This window comes from Melospiza georgiana, chromosome 21 (assembly GCF_028018845.1).
Source record: "Melospiza georgiana isolate bMelGeo1 chromosome 21, bMelGeo1.pri, whole genome shotgun sequence".
Classification (NCBI taxonomy): Eukaryota; Metazoa; Chordata; class Aves; order Passeriformes; family Passerellidae; genus Melospiza; species Melospiza georgiana.
Window position 1 is genome coordinate 9,098,573 of NC_080450.1, and position 23,102 is coordinate 9,121,674.

The window sequence follows — 23,102 nt, forward strand, 5'->3', positions numbered from 1 at the left end:
TGACAAATGTCTTGGATTCTGGTCACAGAGGGGGACAAGGAAGCACAGCCTTGCTGAGGGCACTGAAACAGGCTCTGATGGCACAGAACACTGTGAGTACATCTGCCCCTCGAAATGGATTCAGCTGAACGTGGAGTCTCTCTGGCTGCCCTTTGTCTCAAGAGCCTGCCACAGTGATTTTTGAGTCTTCAGCGGAGCATTTTAAAGTCCAGTCTGATACAATGTTTCCTAAAATGCTGCAGTGTGTCACTTCCTCATTAAACCACAGGTGACTCCTGAGCTGTTTGCGTTTAGATGTGAATTTGAGCCATGTTTTATAAACACTCTTGTATTCACAGCTTCGTATCCTCTTGGCATGTTGTGAGACTGCGGAAAGTTAGATCATCCTTCCTGGGCAATGTTTACAGATTCCAGATCAATAGGAATTTTTTTACTGGCCAAACGCTCTGAGTAGGATTTTTAAAGCCATAAAGAGTTTTGGTTTTGTTTTTTGTTTTTGTTTTTTTTTCTCTTAGATGCTGTCATGTCCCAGAGGAGTTGGTGTACTGATGGAGCTAGCGTGAGGATAGCAGCTTATTTTGCTTGGAGATGTGATTTATCTGCAGGACTTAAAATGTTATTTTTCCTAGAAGCAGCTTTATCTCTCTGGGTATGTGGTCTGGGTTACCTGCAGTGCCACTTTCTCTGTCCTAGGGCAGCTCTGCCTGTGTCTGCAGAGGAGTGATCAGCAACTGTGGTAGCCCAGATTCTTGTGATTATGCTGTTAATTCAATTCCTGTATCCTCTAAAGCAACAGCCAGTTGGGAGCTTCAGGATGGAGAGGATTTTGAGAGAAAAGATTTGGGATGGAAGAGAAAACAAGGGAGAGGTAATAGGAAGAGGAAATTTATTTTTGAACTCTGGCTGCTGCCAGGCTGTGTGTGTGCCCTGCCCTTGACTTCCATGCAAATATCCCTTTTGATAAAGTCCTCTGGAATTTGGTGCTTCACAGCAGGAATTGTACCAACACTCCCCTCTTTATTGTTCTTGACTCAGTCAGGGTTTATCAGACTCCTTCCCTGGCTGATACCTTGTCTAACTGAAGCCTGGAGGAGGGGATTTGGTGCCAGGTGTGCCCCTGGAGTGCACATACCTCAGCTGCTCTGGGGGAGCTGCCTCTGGATCCTGCTGTGCCTGTGGCTCCTCTGGAGTGCTGCAGGCAGGGCTGCTCTGGGACTTTCATGGGCAGTTTTATCTCATATCCACTGCTCTTGTTTACTTGTAGTCAACAGTTGGAGCAGAGCTGGGATTTATTGTCTGACTAGAGCTGCTCATTTTCCTAAGCTGGCATCTGCCTTGTGTCTGCTGCTCCCTGCACCCAGGTTTGACAACTGAGCTGTTTTAGTGCCCCAAGCCAGGCTGGTTTAGTTCCTCTTGCCATGGGAGCAAACTTGCACTTGTGATTTCTTGTTTCAGCAGCACACAAACTGCATTGCTGCTCTGTGCTGAGTAGGAGAGCACTGGGCTCTGCTTTCTGCTGGCTGCATCATGGAATCATGAAGTTGGAAAAGAGCTTTAAGACTGAGCACAGCTGTTAACCCAGCTCTGCCAAAGGTGCCATATCTCCATGTCTTCTAAACCCCTCCAAGGATTGTGACCCCCACTTCCCTGGGCAGTGTGTTCCAAGGCTCAACAGCCCTTTCAGAGAAGAAGTGTTTCCTAATATCCAACCTAAACCTCCTCTAGTACAACATGAGAGCATTTCCCCTTGAGCACCACAAATCTGGTTTTGTTTGCCAGCACTTAGCACTGCAAGTGCCACCTTCCAAGGGCTGTTTTGCTGAGATGAGTCTGCCTGGACTGGTTTTGAAGCTTTCCTTCCTGCCTTGAGATGCAGGGCTGACTAAGAGCACTTGCACAGCCTCTCCAATGGATTTCTTTTCCCCAGTCCTGAGGTGGGATTGTGCTGTCTGCAGTGAGGTCAGGGCACACGTGCCTCCAAGGGGAGCTTGCAGGACTTGCTGTGCAGTTGTGGAGGAACAAGTGTGAGTCATTAAACATTTCCCATCACACACTGCTCTGGGGTGGGGGTGTGGGTTTCTGAGCTTGTTTGGACTCAGCTGCCTTAGCAGTGATTAGGACTAAGCTTGGTGCTTGCAGATGCCAGACTGTCCTCATCAGGACAGCAAGATCCCACCTGCAAAACTCACCTCTTGTGTCAGTCTGGCCCTGAGGTGCCCAGGCTTGCTTATACTTGACACTGAAGATACTGAGGATGCCTTTGCATTGCAGCTGCAAGTTTTAACCCAGCTGAGCTGAGAGGAGCCCAGGCAGAGATCTGTGAGACTTGTCTGGCTGCAGGGGATGCTGCAGTTGGTACCTGAGCAGGGCTGGTGACACTCTGGCACGTCCAGCTCTCCAGGGAGATGCTGCAGTTGGTACCTGAGCAGGCTGGTGACAGTCTGGCACGTCCAGCTCTCCAGGGGGATGCTGCAGTTGGTACCTGAGCAGGCCTGGTGACAGTCTGGCACGTCCAGCTCTCCAAGGGGATGCTGCAGTTGGTACCTGAGCAGGGCTGGTGACAGTCTGGCACAGCCAGCTCTCCAGGGGGATGCTGCAGTTGGTACCTGAGCAGGGCTGGTGACAGTCTGGCATGTCCAGCTCTCCAGGGGGATGCTGCAGTTGGTACCTGAGCAGGGCTGGTGACAGTCTGGCATGTCCAGCTCTCCAGGGGGATGCTGCAGTTGGTACCTGAGCAGGGCTGGTGATAGTCTGGCATGTCCAGCTCTCCAGGGGGATGCTGCAGTTGGTACCTGAGCAGGCTGGTGACAGTCTGGCACGTCCAGCTCTCGTGGTGGCAGTTCAGTCACCAGCCCAGCCATTGCAAAAGGTGCTGCCAGACACTCAGTGGGCAGGGGGTGTGTGCCAGGACGTGCTCTGGAGCCAGCTAAGCAAACATATCCCATGGCATCTGAGTGTCTGTTATCTCAGCTGTCCCAGGCACACTCTCCAGGCCAGCTTCAGCTGGGACCTCCAGCTTTGGCTCACAGCTGAGCCCAGCAGTTGCTGATGGCACAGAAGCAAGCCAGGGTCAGGCTGTGTTGCTTTCACTTCTGACAGCACAGATCTTTGTGAGAATTGAAGTGCAGGGCTGAGTGAGTGGCTGAGGAGATGGAGTGAGACCAACTGCTGAAGGCTGTAGACCAGAAAAAAACCCAGCAGAAGATATGGACTCTTCTATTTGGAGTTAGTCCTGATCTGCAGGATTTTGGCACATATCCAGGTAAATACAGTACAAGTGCAGGCAGGAAATTGCTGCCACAGTCAGCGTGGTGAACAAAGGTCTTTTTCAGGCATAAACTGTTTCCTAATTCATTGTGTGGCCGTGGCCACAGAGCAGATCCTGGGAGAGGAGGGAATTGCCCCACTCCATCTCACTTGGCCAAAGCATCTCCACTGCTGCAGGGTCTCTGAGGCTCAGGTTAAAGCACAAAAGCCTTTAAGTACTTACTAGTGGATTACTTGTCAGTACAGTTAAATACTGAAGTGTCACCTGAGGGAAAAGTCTGCATTTTGGAGCCTTTTAAAATGCTCTTCAAAGTCAGTCTTTGTTTTGTAAGAAAGGAATGAAAAAGAGAAGGAGGGTGACTAATCTTTGTTGCGATGAGCGTTGTAGATTTGATATTTGAGAAAAGGAAGGAGTAATTTGATAAAATAAAAAAAAAACTGAAGTTAAAATCTCATTAATCATTTGAGTTATTTCAGAAGGAAGGTTCAAGGAGAAAAAGGAAAAGAGGTGGGAGTCAAAAGAAGTGACTCAGGTGCCGTTAATTGAGTCTGAGTAAATCATTGAACTCTAGTTGCACATCAGGCCTGCCCGAGGGGGCATTGCAGAGGCTGGCAAGGTGTCCTTTGCCATCAGGATCACAGCCTGTGGTCACTCCTACAGCTCTGGGTACAGCAGTGACCTGCTGCAGAGCTCTGTGTCCCAGGGGCATCAGAGGGAAGGAGACCCCCAGGGAAGGGAGGATGATGTAGTTCTGCAGCCTGGCTGCCTCACTCAGCTCCCTCATGGGCAGAGCTGAGTGAGGCTCTGGTGTTTTGGTGGTTTTGGTGGTGTGTGACCTGGTCCAGTCCTGCTTGGCAGCACAAACTGCTGGTTCCTCCATTTCTCCATGTCTAATGTCCTTTTCTTCTTTGCAGGCGTCTCGGTGCTGAGCTGGGGAAATCTGTGGTGTACCAGGAGACCAATGGAGGTAAGAGAAATCTCTGCTATTTGCAACTGTTTTGAGGTAATCTTAGAAATGCTGGGCACCTCCATTGGCCAGACCTGTCTAAGAAGTGCAGTGATTCAGCTGTGATGTTACTGCTGCTCCTGGCACTGCTAAACCTCCAAGGCTGACCTTGGACAAGGCAATTAAACATGTTTCTTGTTTTCCCTGGTTATCTTGTTTGTCTGCCCATCTGCAAACTCTCCTCTAGAGCTCTGCCTCAGGTTTTAGCTGCTGCCAAATCTTTTATGCTCCTATGCTGAGCAAAACATCTCCAGATTTAAAAGTAATGCCCTGCTTTTTCAGTGTCTGCCTTGTGAGCTTTTAAATTCTCCCTTTCTTTCAGCCCTTCCCTGTCACACAGAATTTACAGCTGCCCTTGCTTTTAAAAGTGCAAATTCATGGCTGTGCTGGGGAAAATGCCTCTTGGAGGTTGCTTTTGTTTTTAAGGAGGTTAATACTCTGCAAGTGACCACTTTCAGATGCTGGGCTAAAACACAAAGGTATTGGCCAGCAGAGTTCTGTGCCAAAAGTCATTTACTGTTTCAAGACCTCTGATAACTTGTTTGCAAGAGAGAGTAGAACCAGAGAGCTGCTCCAGACTGGAGGGAGGGATGGAGGATTTGTGGAGGTGCTGCTGCTGTTGCAGCCAGGATGGGCCTCACAGTGGGAGAGCTGCTGTGGTTATGCTTGGGCTGGCTGGTGCATTCCTGCCCAGGAGAGCTCGTTGCCCTTTGGGCTTGGTTTTAAATCAGGTTGCTTGCTCTGAGGTCTGAAGTCGTTTTTCATCACTGCACAGCAAATGAGTGCTCTCAGCAGAGCCCTGTAGGGTCACTGCCAGGCCAAGGCAATTGGAATTGCACAGCTGAGGAGCTGTGTCTCCTTTTCCTCACCCCTGCCCTCCAGCCAGGACTGTGTGGGAAGGGAATGGCTGAGGCAGGCACCTTGGGAAACCTGCAGTCATTGTTTGGCTTTGCAGAGCTGCTCCAGGCTCAGCTTCTGCGTTTGAGTCAGGGACTGTAGGGGTGGTGCTCAGCAGAGACCTCCAGCCTGTGTCAGTGTTGGAATGTCTTGAGATTGGGAAGTTCTTGCTCTGAACTTGGTGCTGCTGGTGTTGCCTTGAGCTCTCCAGCCAGCCTGGAGCTGATCTCATGGTAAGCTGAAAGAGCAGAGTGCAAAAAGTGCTGAGTTACCTTCTTGGAAGTACTGAAGGTTGTTCTGCCTTGGGTGGTTTACTGCTCACTAATGAATGTGCTGTTTACAGCTCTCAGCCCTCCGTGGAAGTGTGAAAATGATTTCTCATTGAGAGTTAGGTAAATTGTCTTCTAAATTTTAAAATTCTAATTTCTAAATTCTAAAATTCTAAATTCTATAAAAAATAAACAGCCATTCAGCCTGCTTTTGCTTTGTAAATACAGCTAACTCACTGGTGTGTTATGCCAACTGTACCCAGGTCCAGCCTTTGGAAAATCCACTTGGCTCATCTGTGTATGTGCATGCACAAAGGGCAGAAGAGTGAGTCCTCACCTGCCCTGACCAGGGGGCAAGGTTCCTGCTACAGCATGGTGTGTTGTCACTGTCAACCTGATGTTTGGAAACAAATCTGACTCTGTTTTCCATCCTTTGCAGAAACAAGAGTTGAAATAAAAGAGTCTGTCCGTGGACAGGATATCTTCATCATCCAGACAATCCCCAGGTGAGGCACTTGTGGCTCAGGTTTGCACCTGGCATGTGCTTTGGATGCCTGGATCAGCAGATTCAGTGGTTTGCTCACTGTGAAGCAGCACAATGAGCAGTGGGATTGCACTGTTGTCATTGCTGTGACTGAGATTAGGGCTCACACAGTGCTAAGCTGTTAACATTCCCAGGGGATTGGTTGCAGCTTCCCATCAAATAGCTGGAGTGGAGGAGCAGAGTGACTGATGCTTTCCACTGAAGCATCCCTGCTCTGTGGCCTTGCAGGCTCAGCTATTGGTTGATGTCTGACTGGATTTCCATCCCAGGATGGGGGAGTTCCTCTGCCTCCCAACCACCAAGCAGCAGAGCCACCATCAAACAGCAGCTGCTGCTTTCCTTGCAGGCTGGATTACCCTTCTCCTTCTGCTGGAGTGGTGTGAAACTGAACTGGTGGAATTCCACAGCCTCCTTCCTGTGCTTTTTTACAGTTTGTGATGATGGTGGGCCTTTTTGGGTTTTATTTTGGGCTGTTCTAGGCTTGCAGTAAGAGAAGTGCTGCAAATAAGCAGGGGGCTGGAAAAGCATGGGTAACCCCAGGAACCTTGCTGCCTGCTGCCTCAGGAACAGCACTAGGGTGAGCCCACAAATAAATGCTAGGGAAGGGAGCCTACAAATAAATGATAACTTCAAATTGACCTACTGTGAATAGAGGAGGTGCTGTTTTCAGGGATGAGGTATTGATATGAACAAACCAAGGACATTCCTGCTCTGATAGCTTTTTCCAAGTTACCAAATTCTGCTCAGATTTTGGAGATCACAAGAAGTAATAAGTTAGCAGAGCTTAATTTTAGCTCAAAAGTAGCAGGGAGCAGAATTGCTTGGATACAGGATTTTTCCTTGCTTGCCAGAGAAGTAGAACCCACTGAGAATTGAAGTTCATTTCCTCTGTGAAATGCTTGGCCTGTTGCAGAGAAATCAGTAGGACTCCTAGAGCAGCTTACTCACTTCTGGAATTCCTCTTGCAGGCAGAAACATGTTCCTAGGGCTCATCTCTCTCCAGAGAGATGCCCCAAGTGTTTCCTCCCTCAGGGAGCAGCTAAATCTCTGCAAGATGAAAATCCCCTGCTGCAGGATTATGTTTTGGGTGAATGGTGCCATTCTGTTGTCCCTTGTGAAGGAGTTTTCTGGAATAACCTGTAACTGAGAGCTGTGTAAACATGAAACAGATCAAGTGTTCAGAGAGCTAACTCAGGGCATTGGGGACAGGAGCAGTTTTGGGAGGGGAAAACCTCCCCTTTGGTTTTAACTTGTTGATCCCCTTGTTTTTCCATTAACTGAGTTCAGTGATTTGGGCCAAGAAATGGATCTTTTTTAGCCAGAATGTTCAAGGCCCTCCAGGTGAGGAGCCAGTGTTGTGCAGCCAAGTCATCTTTCATTCCTGAACTGCAGCTGTGCCTTGCTGCATTGCTGGAGAGGACAGGTTCAAGGACATCTCAGTTCTGCAGTGGCTTCCAGGGAGCTTTTCAGGAGAGTCAAAACAACAACTGTGGGGAATAATCTAAGAATAGGACTTCTACACTCAGTAGTGGTTTGAAAAGAAAATATTAGGACTTGTTAGTAGAGAGAAAAACAACCTTGTTATGCTGCAGTGTGAATTCACAGTCTGCATCTTAAATGCACAGAGATCACAGAAAGACCTGAATATTTGATACAGCCTCTCTGTCACAGAAGCTGTAGCACAACCAAAAAAAAGGGTGACAAGGACAGTTACCATCCAAGACTGGTGCGTGGACTGGCATTTGTGTGAGGGAAAAATCAAATAGCTCATGTTTAGGGAATAGAAAAATGAAGGGCTTGGTGATTTTGTGGTACCATAAAGGCAAAAGGAGCCTTTTAGTGCTGAGTGTTGGTGCTGATTGTTGCAAAGCCCATGGAGAGTTTCCCATAGGGTGTTTGCTCAGCCTCCAGAGCAGGGGTGTCAGGGCTGGCCCAGGCAGAGATCAGGAGCAGCTCTGGTGTGGCAGGCAGGCTGTGGGGGACAGCTGAGCTGTCTCTGAGTGTCCTGGTGATGAGCTGCCAACCCCTGTGTGAGGTCTTGGCTCAGCCCTTCCAGCAGTAACTAACTGAGCATGACTTCAGGGCTGGAGATGGGGAGGGCAGCAGGGAGCCTGGGGTGCACCAAGGAGCCTGGGGTGCTCCCTTGGGGTGCAGGAGGGAGCCTGGGGTGCTCCCTTGGGATGTAGCAGGGAGCCTGGGGTGCAGCAAGGAGCCTGGGGTGCTCCCTTGGGATGCTGCAAGGAGCCTGGGGTGCAGCAAGGAGCCTGGGGTGCTCCCTTGGGATACAGCAAGGAGCCTGGGGTGCTCCCTTGGGGTGCAGCAAGGAGCCTGGGGTGCACCAAGGAGCCTGGGGTGCAGCAAGGAGCCTGGGGTGCTCCTTTGGGGTGCAGCAAGGAGCCTGGGGTGCACCAAGGAGCCTGGGGTGCAGCAAGGAGCCTGGGGTGCTCCCTTGGGATACAGCAAGGAGCCTGGGGTGCTCCCTTGGGGTGCAGCAGGGAGCCTGGGGTGCTCCCTTGGGATGTAGCAAGGAGCCTGGGGTGCAGCAGGGAGCCTGGGGTGCTCCCTTGGGATACAGCAAGGAGTCTGGGGTGCTCCCTTGGGATGCAGCAGGGAGCCTGGGGTGCAGCAGGGAGCCTGGGGTGCTCCCTTGGGGTGCAGCAAGGAGCCTGGGGTGCTCCTTTGGGGTGCAGCAGGGAGCCTGGGGTGCACCAAGGAGCCTGGGGTGCTCCCTTGGGGTGCAGCAAAGAGCCTGGGGTGCTCCCTTGGGGTGCAGCAAGGAGCCTGGGGTGCTCCCTTGGGGTGCAGCAAGGAGCCTGGGGTGCTCCCTTGGGGTGCAGCAGGGAGCCTGGGGTGCAGCAAGGAGCCTGGGGTGCTCTCTTGGGGTGCAGCAAGGAGCCTGGGGTGCTCCCTTGGGTACCTCTCAGGGAGATGCTGGGGCTGGGCTTCCTCCACCACTGTCATTTTTCCCAGCTGGTGCCCCTGGCTGGGGTCACTGCCCCTTGCAGAGGAGCAGCTCAGTGGTGGCTCGGCATGAAACCATCTCAGCCCACCCACCCTGGGCCTTGCTGGAGGGACAGACAGACACATCCACCTCTGCCCAGTGCCTGTGGCTGCTGCTCTGCAGGAGCCTCCCAGAGTCCAGCTTGGGATCCTGCTTGAATGCTGGGAGAAGTCCCCTCCTTGGATAACTTCTCATCAATGTGGCTGCTGGTGTCCTGTCACAGACGTCTTTTATGGAAAATCCTTTCCTCAGGATTTTTCCTCCTGAGAAGCTGTGAGGCCTCAGGAACAAAATGTAATCATTGATTATCTGCTGCTGTGGAATGCAACAGGTGCATCTGGGATTGGCCCATGTTAATTGTTTCTAAGTAATGGCCAATCACAGCTGGCTCAGACAGAGTCCGAGCCACAAGCCTTTGTTATCATTCCTTCTTATTCTATTCTTAGGCAGCCTTCTGAAGAAATAATTTCTTCTATTCTTTTAGTATAGTTTTGATGTAATATATATCATAAAATAATAAATCAGCCTTCTGAAACATGGAGTCAGATTCTCATCTCTTCTCTCATCCTAAGACCCCTGTGAGCACTGTCACAGTGTCCTGCAGCAGCACCAGGACTGCTGGTGCCTTTTGAAGCCCCAGTCTTGTTCTCTACCTGCTTTCCATGTGAATATGTATGGATTTTCAAAGAATAAGTCGAAAAATAATGATGAAAAATACTAAGTTTCTCAGATGAACTTTCAATAGGCTTCAGCTTGACCACTTTGTTTTTGTATGACACTGATAGTAGCATCTTTTTCTTCTCTCCCAGCCCCACTGGCACAACTAAATCACCAAAGGGAAGAAACAGTTCTTTGTTGTCCTGTGTGGCAGGGGGCTGTGTTTTATGTAATTCTTGGCTGGGTGCTCCAGAGCCAACAAAGCTTTCTTGTGTGTAAATGGCATTGTGTGCACAGGCTGCTGGGGCCAGCAGGACAACAGAGACAAAAGAAGGGGCACAAGTGGAGGTTAATTTCCAAAGGAGGGCAGAGCAGTGGGGAAATGGAAATGGTCAGAGGTTTGTCATGGGTCATGTCTCTGGGCATTTGGAGAAGCTGTGTCAGGAGGAAAACAGGGCCTGTGGTGATGCACACAGTGTCTCTTGGTGCTGCCCTTAAGAAATAAAGGGGAACTAAAGGGAACTTAGCTTTTTTCCCCATCCCAAAATGAATTAAAATGCAGATTAATGCACTTCTACTGGGCCACTCCAGTCATTGTGGGAGAGCAAACTGTAAATGGGATATTTCAGTCTCATGACCAGTGACAGGACTCGAGGAAACAGCAGGAAGCTGAGTCAGGGGAGGTTTAGGTTGATACCAGGAAAAGGTTTTTCACCCAGAGAGATGTTGAGCACTGGAACAGGGAAGTGGCCACAGCACCAAACCTGTCTGAGCTCAAGGAGCATTTGAGCAGCACTCAGGGACAGGGTGGGATTGTTGGAGTGTCCTTAGCAGGATTAGCAATTGTGCTCATGCATACTCAAACTCAGCATCTTCTGTGATTCCTCTGCCTAGGTTACTTCTTTGTTTGTTTGTTTTTTCTTTCAAGAAACAGTCCTCTAGCATTTCCTGTGCTGTTGTTCCTTCCATCTCTAGATCAGCTAAAGAGTGTGGAGATGCTGTTGCCCACCAAAGTGCTGTATCTGGAGTTTATACTGCTCCAATTGCAGCATTTCTTAAGGCAGGAAAAATAACCTGCCTTACACTGTTAAAGAGGAAAAACCCTAAGAAATCCAATGTGGATGAAGTTATGTTGGCTGCATGTGTGCTGCTTCTTTAAAAGACTATTTTATTTCAAATTACACTGTATCAAGTGACATTTGTTCCAAAGTAAATTCTATCAAAAGCCTTTTTTGTCAGATTATGGAGGGAAATCATCATTCACCTTATGTTAGAATATAAAATCAAATTCCAGCCCACAGCTCTTGAGTGCTGGTGTCATGTCCTGTATGTGTAAGAGTTGATTGTAATTTGTTGTGGCATGGTGGAAGGAGCTGTGTGGCTGCAATCTGGGTCTGGCATACATTAGCCTGAGATGCAGCATTATTTCCTTGGGATTTTGGTGAGGGCTAATCTGGGTATAAATGGAAAAGGAGCTGCACTGGAAAAACACCTGCTGATATTTGGAATTGTGTTCAAATCTCCTAGAGATGTGAATACTGCTGTCATGGAGCTGCTGATCATGGCCTATGCACTGAAGACTTCCTGTGCCAGGAACATCATTGGGGTCATCCCCTACTTCCCCTACAGCAAACAGAGCAAAATGAGGAAGAGGGGCTCCATAGTCTGCAAGCTGCTGGCTTCAATGCTTGCTAAGGCAGGTGAGTGTCCCAGGGAGCAGCAGCACAGCAGGTTTGGTGCTGCTGGGCATCCCAGAGCTCATCTGCCCTTCCATTCTCCTGGTTGATGTGGGGATGTGTTGCTGAGATCTTGAGCCACATTAAGGGAGTTAATTTTCTTCAGTTTTCTTGTGTTTCTCTGTAACTTGCACCTGGGGAGGTGGCCTAGAAATGTTACAGTGAAATGCAGTGTGGCATCACATGCCTGCTTCTCATTATGGCTGTGGAACTTTCTGTGTTAATCTGTTCATGATTATTTTATGCCAAGGCATAATAGTCTGAGTAATAGCTAAAACAGTCTGGAAAATGGAGATGTTGAAGGAACTCCAGCCACGTGGGAATATTTTCAATAAATTATTGTCTTTTTTCCCCCTTAGGTTTAACACACATTATCACTATGGACCTTCATCAAAAGGAAATCCAAGGCTTCTTCAGCTTTCCAGTAGACAACCTGAGAGCATCCCCTTTCCTGCTTCAGTATATACAGGAAGAAGTGAGGTTACTCTAGTTCTGTGTATATCAACTTGTCTGAGCTCATTTTCATGTCATGCCAGCATTGGGGCTGTCCTTAAGTAGAGGTGATGGTGTCAGTTTAGGTCAATCCTTCTGTTAATGAATTCTTTCTCAGGGGATACCTATTGCATGTTTCATGGGAAGATGTTGCACTTCTCTGACTGGGTAGAAACTGAACTGCAGCACAAGCAGGAGAGAAGCTTGCTCTCTGTGGAGTTAGTGCCATTTGAGAGATGCTACTTGTGCCTCTGCCTCTAATCACCTCTGAAATCCTGTTAAACTGCTCCCCTTCTCCCTTTGTGCTGTCCTGGATTTCTGTCTGCTCTGAATTATTGATAGACTTTGTCTTGGGCTGAGTGTAGGAGTGCTGAGCACAGCAGGGCTGGGAGCAGGTCATGGAGGTTTTGTTCTCCATGTGTAAAAGATGATGATTTATTCCCACATGGAGAGAGCAAGGCTTCCCCATATGGGAAGGGTTAAACATAGTGAACATTCCCACCTTTGCAGAATGCACAAATTGGAAGCAAGTGCAGTTCCTCTCTAGTTTCTTGTCACAGAATGATTATTTGGTTCTGGGGAGGAGGATGGGTGAAATATTCAGCCATGTTTCAAACCAGTTACTCCCTAGGAAGAATATATTTTTTAAATTAATTAACTTTTTATCACATCCAGATTCCAGATTACAGAAACGCAGTTATTGTAGCCAAATCTCCTGGTGCTGCTAAAAGGTAAATGGATCCTTTGCTAGCTGGTTAAAAGTTACTTGGAAAATACCTGAGCTGGTGGAAGATATACCAGGGAAAGTATGGGAGGCTGGCAGATGGGTTGAGAATCATAATTCTTTTGTGGCTGGAAATGGGATGGACACGGTGCAGATAGAACTTTGTATTCCCACCCCTATGGGTGTAACTCTGGCAGTCTCACTGAAATGGTTCAGCTGGTGTTCACCTTGCTGCTGGAGTTTCAGCAGTGCCTGACCATCTCAGAAAGAAATTAGAAATGTGGAAAGAACACAGGAGAGCCTGTGGTGGAGGCAAGGGGTATTGGAAAAAGGCTCCCAATATTCCCAGTTAGATTGTGCCTGGGCCGGTCTGACCCTCGCTGCTGGGCCAAAGGCAGCAACTGCGGTGTATCACCCCAGAGATACCTTGGCTTGCTGGAGGTTGCAGCTGGGCACTGAACAAGTCCAGGCTTGGTAGGAACCCCGTTTACCTCAGGAGGAATGGCTTCAGGCGATGGTGAAGAGAAAAAGGAGAGGATTCTGCTGGAGGGTTTAATGTCCAGAGGTTTATTCCATGGTTACAGAGGTCTGAACGTGAGCAACTGCTCCAACAGAATCCCGGCCGCATGGTCTGATCACCTTTTTAAGCTCAGGGACAGGGGGAGGGGAGGTACAGGTGAGCCACCAACCAGGTGAGAGGGGCAGGGTCTCAGGGGAAGATGACACCCAGTCAGGCCAATGACCTCTGGGCATAGGGGCATCCTTTGAACTTGACCAACCACACGACGCCTTGCTGGAATGTTCAGCCTGATTGACAGGACTCACTCAGCAAGGGGGCAAGGGGGAAGGGAGAGAGGTATAGGCACACCTGGGGGAATGACCTGGAAGGCCAAAATGGGACATTACAGCACACCACAACAAAGGGGTAGAGCGGGATATTAATAAGGAATGAAGAATCACATCCAGTGAGGTTTCTTGCAGCGAAACAGCCGCAGAGGTGCAGCCTGTGCTTGCTGCAGGTGTGGTGGAGCCTTGCTGTGGTGGGCTGTGAATTGCCTGAGCCCAGCAGGTCCCTGAGGGGCTGGTTTGCCTTGCAGGGCTCAGTCCTACGCCGAGAGGCTGCGCCTGGGGCTGGCAGTGATCCATGGCGAGGCTCAGTGCACCGAGCAGGACATGGACGACGGGCGGCACTCCCCTCCCATGCTCAAAAATGCAACTGTGCATCCTGGCCTGGAGCTGCCATGTAAGATCAAGCTTCTCTGCTTACCTTTTGGGAGGGGAAAAAAAAAAAGGAAAGTTTGGTGGGAAATTTCTGTTGGTTTATCTGTGTGGGTGTAACCAACCCAAAGGCAGTTAGACCAGTGGGATTTTTTTTCATAGAAGGGTTGATATCAGTGAGTTGTGGGAGAGGTCACAGGGTTTTTATTTAACTCCTTCTGGCCATGCAGTATTTTCTCCATGGCTCTGCCTGCTCCATAGTGTTAGACTGACAAACCTCTGATAAAGGTGGTGCTTTTACAGTGTTTAGCAACAGAATTCATTGAGCTGATGAAACAAGGGGGATGTAAAAGTGTAAGTAATGAGATAACAACCACTGAGGCAGACTGCTGGCTCCACTGGGGAGGGGAGGGCTGGTCTTTGTCTTCCCTTCTCTGCAGCCATTGTTACTGCTGGAAATCTTCACCTTGGCACCCAGATGATCATATTCCAATGTCTGTTTTGACAAGGATTTGAGGTTTATGTGGCTGGGGTGAGTAGGTTCTCCAAGAGCATTGTTGACTTGCTTCTGGAGCTCTTGCCATTGATTTGGGAGCTGAGAGCAAAAGAAAAAGAGGAAACTTTTGTGTTCTGAGAAATGCCATCCTCAGGATTGCTTGTATTCCTGCAGCAGCCAAATACCAACAGTACAATCAAAATCCAGCTCCCTTTTGGGAGGATTTCAGCTTTCTAGGCAGGTGGTGGCAGGACAGAAATTGAGAGCAGGAAGGTGGCTGAGAAGTGCCCATGGGAAAGGCTGTGTGCTGCTGTGTGTGGCAACACCAGCAGTGTTTTGGGTTGCTGATAATCATCTAATCTTTGGAAATTTAGGGAGAACATCCAGCCAGTCAGTGGGCAGCTTGTGGAGGGGAGGCAAGTAAGACTGTAGGCCTTTTACATCACCCCAGCTGTGTCTCACTGCAGTACAATCAGTTAAACAGTACTTTTGTTGCTGGTGAAACTCCTCTTGGGCCTTGAGGGGCAGGTGGGGTTTGGCAATGTAGTTTAGGGCTTTATTGTTCTGCTTCTGACAAGGGGATTTTTTCATGCCTGTCCAGGAAAGCAGGAATTTGCATGGTTATTCTTCACTTTCTCCTTCCCCTCCTGTTCTGGAGGATGCTGTCCTCCAGAATATCAGTAGCTGACATTTGTCTGCTATGGAGGAATTGATGTGATTGTAATTTTATTTCCAGCCATGTCACTTCAGAGAAGCTCAGCTGTGGAAGGCTGTGCTGCTGGAGAACCCTGTAAATGGTTGTTCATACAGAAATGTGCCCTTGTCCAGTTTAATTATGAATCCAGTGGGAAATTGTTTTCAGTCCTCAGCAAATCCAAACACAGACTAATTTGCTGTGTATCACCACTTTCTTATTTTATCTCCTGCTGCACAGACTCAGCACTTGACCAATGACCTTACATCCCAGCATGCCTAAGGCACAGTGTAAAACAGTTGAGCTGTGGCTTGGCAGCTCTGTCATGGGGTGGATTGTGAGGCACAATTGCCCAAAACTCTCAGCAGAAGCTGCTTTTCTCTGCAGTTTTCTAACCTGAGAGATGCCTGATTTTGAGTGAGCTGGGTTCTGGAGGTGCAGAATTGAGATTATCCCTATCTAAAAGCAGTCTGTGCATTCTGGTGGTGTCACGGTCTCTGAAAGTGCAGCTGGGATGGCAGTGCTGTGGGTGTCTGTGCTGACCCCCTCTGCTGTGCCTCATTTCTTCTCCAATTCAGGCATTTTCAAAGCATCTTCCCACCTCAATGTCACATGATTCCAAACCCTCATTCAGCTCTGCCTTCCTGCTGGTGAAAGCTCTGAGGGCAGACTGTAGCAGGGTTCAGCTCTGTGGTTGGTTGTGAAAGGTCAGACACGTGCTGCTGCTCACAACTGGATTTTCCTTACACCAAAACTGCCCTCACACCCTCTGATTCTCAAAACAAAAGTGGTCTGTGAGTCTGCCTGGCTCAGCAACCAAACCTGGGCCTGGCAGGTGGGAGCTTGGGGATGCTCCTGGGGAGTGCCTGAGACTTCTTGTGGGGCATCCCACCCTGGGCTACAACCAGATCAGTGTGGAGCATCCCAGGCTTGGCAGCTGAAGCTCCAGACAGTTTGTTAGAGGCAGGAGAGGGGTGAGACCTGTGCTGGGGAGCAGCCCCAGAGCCCCACAGCCATGGCTCATGCTCTGTGCCATTCTCCATGGGCCCCTGTGTCCTGGCATGCACCTCCTCCCCCTGTTCTAGCAGGGATCATGTGCCTCTAATTAATGAGTGCTAGGCAGTGTAATGGCTTAGTCATTGTCCTCTGAGTGTGGCCTGATGTGATATTGTGATTGGTAGGGAGCCACAACAGAAAAATGCCAGAGGTGCTTCTAATTGCACTTCAGATGCTTCACTGGAGCAGCAGCAAGAGCCCTCAGCAGAGCAGCCCCTGGGATCAGAGCCTTGGGGGCAGGATGTCACTCCAGGGTTATTTATTCCCTTTGGTTTGTGCCTTTGTGTCTCTGAGCTTGCAGCTGGCTGGGGGCTGTGCCTTAACAAATGCACGGGGGCTCTTTGGCTGTTTCCTGGAGAAAAGAGTGGGGAACCATCTGTTAAATCATTCCAGAACTTTGTACAGAGAGCTGATGGTCTGCTTGAGTCCCAGAGCCCAGCAAACTGCCACAGAGGGAGTTTGGGGGAGAAACTGGAGTGACCATGGCTCTGTTCCTATTCCCTACCCCCATCTTGCCTGTGTTTAGGCTGGGCACAGGGGTGTTTGCTGTCCTTCCAAGGTTACCTCTGCACCAAACACTTCATTCTTGAGCAGCCTTTTGCTCCCAGGCTCTGATGTAAATGCAGCATTATATTTCTTGGTGATTGTCACTTTAATTTGCACTGTCAGCTCCAAACAGAATTTATTTTAGTCTTTCTTAACCTGGTTTTGACCACTTAATTAAAGCAACATGTTTACACACCTGGGAATGTTCTTTCTTAGTGCCAGTGATCCTGCCTTTAACATGTGGTACTTTGGTGTATGTTATGCACATCTGAATGAAAATGTTCTTTGAAATTCTTGTTTTAAAAAGAAATGGTGGTTGGTCTAGTTTTTTCCTCTTTTTTTTTTTTTTCCCCCTCAGAAGCTACAGATACCACAAGCATCTTTTCTTACTCTCCAGAAAATGTCAGCAACTCTTTAAACCAAACTTGTACATGATCCAAGGGGTTACACCATACAGAAATACCAGCATGGCTTATTTCTGTTCTCTTCTGTCTACAAACATAGAGGGTTGTGTCTGGGAAGAAAATACTCTTTTATTATTTGAATCATTTCTCAAGGCACCTCCTCGTAGCAGTTCTGACTTGCACTTCTTGATATGTTCAAAGATTCTGAAGAAGAAGCTGGCTGCACTAACCCTTGTGTAGACTCTCATCACCTTGGAGCAGTTGAGATTTGATGTGGTTGTGGGTAGATCCTTGGCTTGCAATTTTTTTTTCTTTTTTTTGCAGAGAAAATTGAACAAGGAAAAGGGAGAACATCTCTTTAAGATCCGGGTAGGTCGACACGTTGCCTACCATTCTTTAAAAATAAACCAAAATTGAAATACAGCTTTTAAAAAACCAGACAGATGCAAAGCACTGCTAATGTTGCTGGTTGCCATGTTAGCCTTTAAGCATAGCAAGGAATGTGGCTGCTTCCTTCATGGAGTAGAAGGAAACTGATTTGCTGAAACTCCATATCTCTGTGAGTAAAACAGTGCTGAATTTCAGCTCCCCAGGCCTGTTCACCATTTGTGTAGAAAAGTTTCCCCTGAGCTGGCTGTTGTAAACAGAGATGGCACTCATCACTGGATACACACAGAGGCTGGGATGGCAGCCAGGTGAATCCTTTTGATACTTCCCAGCTCCCACCAGGAGCTCTATTACTGTCCAGACTAGACAGTAAACTCATAACTAATCTGAGCAGGTCAGTAGTGCCTGGAACTGGAATTTATGATCTGCTTATCTCTGGTGGTGCTTAATCTTCATTTATTATAAATAATCTTCCTTCTCATAAGAATATTTTTCCTTCAGGATTTAGATGTGACTTTGCATTTGGTAGGAGACTCAGAAATAACCATGCAAGGGAGGCTGAGGAGTCTGTGCCATGAAGAGCTGTTGATTAACTCTTCAGTCCAAGGTAGCTGTGACTTTAACTGCAAAACCTGGCAATAAATGATGGGACTTGGGGCAGAACAGAATTACTGGACACCTTTTTATACAGTATTGGTAGGTTTATGGCAAACCAGCCTGTGGAGTAGGTCATGGATGTGAAGAACAGCTCTACACAAGAATCTTGGAAGTAGTGGTGTTTATAATTGCTTTCATCATATCCCTCAGTGTGAGTCACTCACCCAGCTGTGCTTGCACTCTCAGCATTCCCAGGCACTGATGAGATGTGGGAATGCTGCTGGATCATCCTGCTGTGCAGGATGGGGAGTTTGATGTGAGACTTTTTTGGTGAGGAGAGCAGAGATCAATATTTAGTCAGGCTTTTTGCTGGGCAATGCCTTGTGTGTTCTCCTGCTGCTCAGGTATTACATTGAAGTGGATTATCCTAAAAGAGAAAAATCTTGCTTTGTCTGAACTCCTTGAGGCACTTGAGAAGCCTCTGTGGCCAGAATCCTGGCAAGACCTGAGCTTACAAAAGGAGGGGGGCACCAAGTGCCTTGGTAGGACACTTTGCACTCACTGTGGAGAGTACAAGAGTACAAAATAGGGCTGTGGGGTGTGGAGGTGGGCCAGGTAAGTGTTACAAAATGCTGGAGGTGCCTCTTGGCTTCAGTGGTTAGATCAGCCCAGATTGTCACCTACTGACACATGTGTGCCCACCACAGTGTCCTTTCCATGCTGGAGGGTTTTGTACCAGCCCCCCAGGGCAGGTGAGAGGTTTGGCAGATGGACAGCAAGGCCCTGGCCTGTGCTGGAGCTTGGTTGCTGTTTGGTGTAAGTCTGAGGGCTGTGTTACATCTGAACACTCTCAGTGCATCTCAGATCTCTGGTGTTTTCATGATGCTGCTGGAATTTTAGCAGGGTGTGGTTTTGCATGGACCCTGTCAGTGCAAAAGTAGTGTCAGGAGGGAATGGAATCTTATTTCCCAGGACATCTCTTCACTGTGTGCCAGGTAGCACAGCCTGTCAGTGTGTGCCTTGATCCAATTGCTGGTTGCACTGAGCTTGTTGAACTGAGTTTCAGCTGGATTTTGTCCTACCCTTTCCATTAATCCACTTAAAAAATAATCAGCAAATTTGCTTCTGCAAACTTCCTGAAGCATTCTTTGCCTGAGCAGGTGGTGTTAAGGTTCTTACACCCTCTCAAAGACCCCTCTGTGTTTGGTGATGTGAGAAAGCAAATGAGCTGCACTGCAAGTCTCTGGTCCTACAGATGATTTATTGAGTCCAAGAGGTGAAAAGTTGCACCTTGTAAAGCACCTGCCCTTTGAGAGGTGCTGCTTAGAAATGCCCATTTGTTGTTCCCAGTCATGGAATGGACCCTTTTTCAAGTCCTGTGCTGGAGCACAGAGAAGGTCGCTGATATTGCCCATAAACCAGGTGCTGCTTTGTAACTCTCCTTGCACAGGGGTCTGTTAGAGAGTTGGAGTTGCTTTCTGTTTCTGAGGTCAGTACAAAATCCCCACAGAAACAGAATCTCCTCTTTATGCAGCAGTGTTGTTCATTTGAGGAGAAAAATGATGGTTAAATGAGTTCCTCACTTAGGTGGGTGTCAGGATCATGTCAAGCACATCTGTGTCTGCATCAGTGTAAGATGTTTAATGGTTCAGCCTCTTGTCTGGTGGAACTGTGGGGGTTTGACTCAAGCCTGAGTCACCTGGACTCTTTTTTTTTCCATTTTCTTTAGTGATGATGGCCAAGGAGAAACCGCCAATAACTGTGGTTGGAGACGTTGGAGGAAGGATTGCCATCATCGTGGTATGAGTGTGAGGGGGACAGGTGGGGGGTGGCTTCCTCACAGCATCTTTGCTTCAGCTGTTCCATCCCTGAGGGTCACAGGGATGCCTGTTGTAGGAGTGGGAACCTGGTTTTTAGACACTCTTTTCTCCAGTAATGTTGGTAGCTTTGGTTATTTCAACTTTCTGTTGAAAACCATTTGCACTTCAGCTCTTTAAGCCCTTAAATGTCCTTGCTGCCTTGATTCTGTGTGTCAGATGTCTGCAAGTAATGAATAAATCCAGGGCACACAGAAAACTCCTGAAGTGTTAAAAAACCCCAAACAAAGCACTTGCCAAGCCTCTCTTACTTGCTATGCCATGCTGCAGTGTAAGTAATCAACATGCAGCTCCTGCCCCATGGAAAAATAGTCCTTGCTGATGATAAACTGTGAGTGCATGTGCAGGGACTGATTTGTTTCCAAGACACAACACTTGTTCTCCACACTAGCAAAAGGGTCATTAAACCAGGGAAACAGCATTCACAGATTAGTCATGCACGTGGCTGTCCTCATCAGCAGCTGAAGTAGACAGAGATTCTATTTTTCATCTGTGTGCATGGCCAAAGCTGCAGTAGCCTGCAGATCCACTCCTGCCCTGCAGGCTCTGAAAAACTCTGGGTTTGATGTTATTTCTGTTTCTGCTCAGGATGACATCATTGATGACGTGGAAAGCTTTGTAGCTGCTGCAGAGATCCTGAAAGAGCGTGGAGCCTACAAGATTTTTGTGATGGCAACTCATGGGCTCCTGTCAGCAGATGCCCCTCGTCTGATAGAGGAATCTTCCATTGATGAGGTGAGGCTGCTCTCCAGACTGCAGAGCTGGGGTGGCACCAAAACTCACAAATTGATGTCCTTCCCAAGGCACGTAGCTCATGTCTGGAATTACTCATTTAATCAGGTGCTTTCAGTTAGCTGGTTCTTCACTGGAACACACACAGAAAAAAAAGTGTGTGTGATTAATCCTTGCTCAGATCAGATCTGCTTCCCTCTAGTGCATTTTCTCCCTAACAAAAATATTAGTCATCCCTGCCTGGACACTTCCCTCCCTGCAGCTGGGGCTGTGTGGCTGCCATATCACTGTGAGTCCCTCTCCCCCAGCTGATCAGGGGCTGCTGGTACATGAAGAGGACAGGATTTCAAACTTAATAATAGATATTGTGATCTGAGTGGACCCATCAGCCTGTTGGAGAGTGCTGGGTATGCACTCAGTAATAGATCCTGTGATCTGAGTGGACCCATCAGCCTGTTGGAGAGTGCTGGTTATGCTGGTCCCCTCAACAGACTGTCACAGAGGGGAGACCATTTATTTTAACCTTTTTTCCTGATATGCAGGGAGTTCTCCCCCTGAACTGTGGAGCAGCAGCACACACCCCTCAGCGTGGCTTCTCAGGGAGGGTGAACGTTCCAGCAGCACAACTTCCTTTCCTTTCTGGCCCTCCCTAGGTGGTGGTGACCAACACTGTTCCCCACGAGGTGCAGAAGCTGCAGTGCCCCAAGATAAAGACTGTGGATATCAGTTTGATCCTGTCTGAGGCCATCAGGAGGATCCACAACGGCGAGTCCATGGCTTATCTCTTCCGCAACATCACCGTCGATGATTAGACCTGAGCCTGCCCCTCTCCTGGATTCCACAAGAGAAGGAAATCTGCATGGAAAGGCAATACCATAAAACATAGGCATAACACAGCTGTTTATTTTTGTAGGAGTGTTGAGGTTTTCAGGGTCTTGAGGCGTGAGATCTAATAGAAAAAAAAAAAAAATCAACCTGACCAGCACTTTACAAGTCAATAGAAGGGGCCACTGGCAGTGGGGGGAATTACACCTTAATTGAGAGAGATGGAGAAATGAGGTGGTGTTGAATTTTTAAGTTCCTTTAATGATTTTTTTTTTAGTGTGTTTTCTCTTGCCCTGTAGGGGCAGAAAGAAAAGCTAAACAGAAGTAGCTGTCAGCTTGTGAGAAGGGAACAGGGACTGCTCATTGCTGTGTGGGCAGTGAGAGCAGCCTTTGGGGTTGTTTCTGCCTGTGTCTCACCCCAGAGCATGGAAGGGAATGTTCAGGCTGTGCTGCTGGCAGAGCTGAGCCAACAGCAGCTCTGTGCCAGCTCAGTGGCCTCTCCTCTCCTGCACAGCAGAGCAGGGACTTTCATCAAAGCTCAGTTAGCAGAACATCCCAAAGGACAGCTTAGGGCAACCCATTGGCAGGGCTGCTGCCATCCCTGGGGCAGGGAGCTGGGAAAGGCTCCTGTGTGTGTCCCAGCAGAGCAGGAGTGCTAGATAATGTGTTGGCCTTTTCATTTTGCAAGCTTTGGATCATTATTGCTCTTCAGTGATGAATCATGTGAGGGTCTTGCTCCTCTCTGGGACACTTGTCTGCACTGCAAAACCAGGCACAATTTTTGGAGCTGCCTGGGGCTGAGTTTGTGGCAGAGTCTTGTGGGGAAGGGAAGTTGGAACAATATCTGCTTCTAATGCAGCTGTGCTCTCCAAAACACTAACACTGAACCTGCAATAAAAAGTGTAAGATTTTTCAGCTTTGGTGCTTCCTATGAATGCTGTGCCCTCTGAGGAGCTGCTGTGTCTGTTCAGTGGGGCTGTTGCTGTAACAATGCTCAGCTTGCAGCCTTCTTCCATGGGGAAGTAGCACTGGCTGATCACTCCTTTCTTGAGTGATGTTAATTTTTGGGTGGAGGGGACACTTGAGGAAACAGCACAAGATGCATGTGGAAGGCTTTGTCTCCAGGATGATATAAGGATAAACTCCCAAACTGATCTTTCCCCTTGATGAGACAAACACACTCCAGAAAAAAACCTACACCATTGGTCTGCTGATGTGAGGGACAAATAAAAGCTGCTGGAAGCAGCACAGGAAATGTTTAGTTGTTCAGTTTGGGTTATCTTATACATTCCAACATATAAAATGTGCCAAGGGGCCAGCAGTGACTGAGCAGGACAAACCTTGAGTAACAGGCAAACCTTGGCATGGAGTGCTTGGGCCACCTTCAGTATCCAGCACAGATTAAACCTCCATGTCAAATTCCATGAGGGATGTGCAGAACTGGATGAGCTTTCAGAGCAGAGGATTGAGCCTGTGTGCCCTGGGCCTTTGTCATGAGTGAATGTTTTATGGATGCTTAAAGAATCACCAGCTAAGGTATCAGCAAGACCAGGTTTAGTATAGAAGTGAAGGTTCCACAAAGTTGTTGGCAAGGTTCACTCTACTACTTACAAGATGGTAAAAGCAAACTAAAATCGAAATCCAATCAATCTAAACCCAAAATTAATCAAAAAATC

The 23,102-nt window shown here is 48.3% G+C and overlaps 1 protein-coding gene across 2 annotated transcripts in view; it reads left to right on the plus strand.

Moving 5' to 3' along the window:
- The window catches only part of PRPSAP1 (phosphoribosyl pyrophosphate synthetase associated protein 1), a 27,487-nt gene extending 4,806 nt beyond the window's left edge, over positions 1-22,681 (plus strand). For both annotated transcript variants that reach the window (XM_058038548.1, XM_058038546.1), the window contains exons 3-11: positions 4,183-4,235; positions 5,880-5,946; positions 11,170-11,342; positions 11,738-11,853; positions 12,546-12,601; positions 13,692-13,837; positions 19,722-19,792; positions 20,458-20,604; positions 21,255-22,681. In XM_058038548.1, coding sequence (XP_057894531.1) covers positions 4,183-4,235; positions 5,880-5,946; positions 11,170-11,342; positions 11,738-11,853; positions 12,546-12,601; positions 13,692-13,837; positions 19,722-19,792; positions 20,458-20,604; positions 21,255-21,413 — 988 coding nt within the window. In that variant the 3' untranslated portion in view covers positions 21,414-22,681. The remainder of the gene's footprint in view (positions 1-4,182; positions 4,236-5,879; positions 5,947-11,169; positions 11,343-11,737; positions 11,854-12,545; positions 12,602-13,691; positions 13,838-19,721; positions 19,793-20,457; positions 20,605-21,254) is intronic.
- The last annotated feature ends 421 nt before the right edge of the window (positions 22,682-23,102 follow it).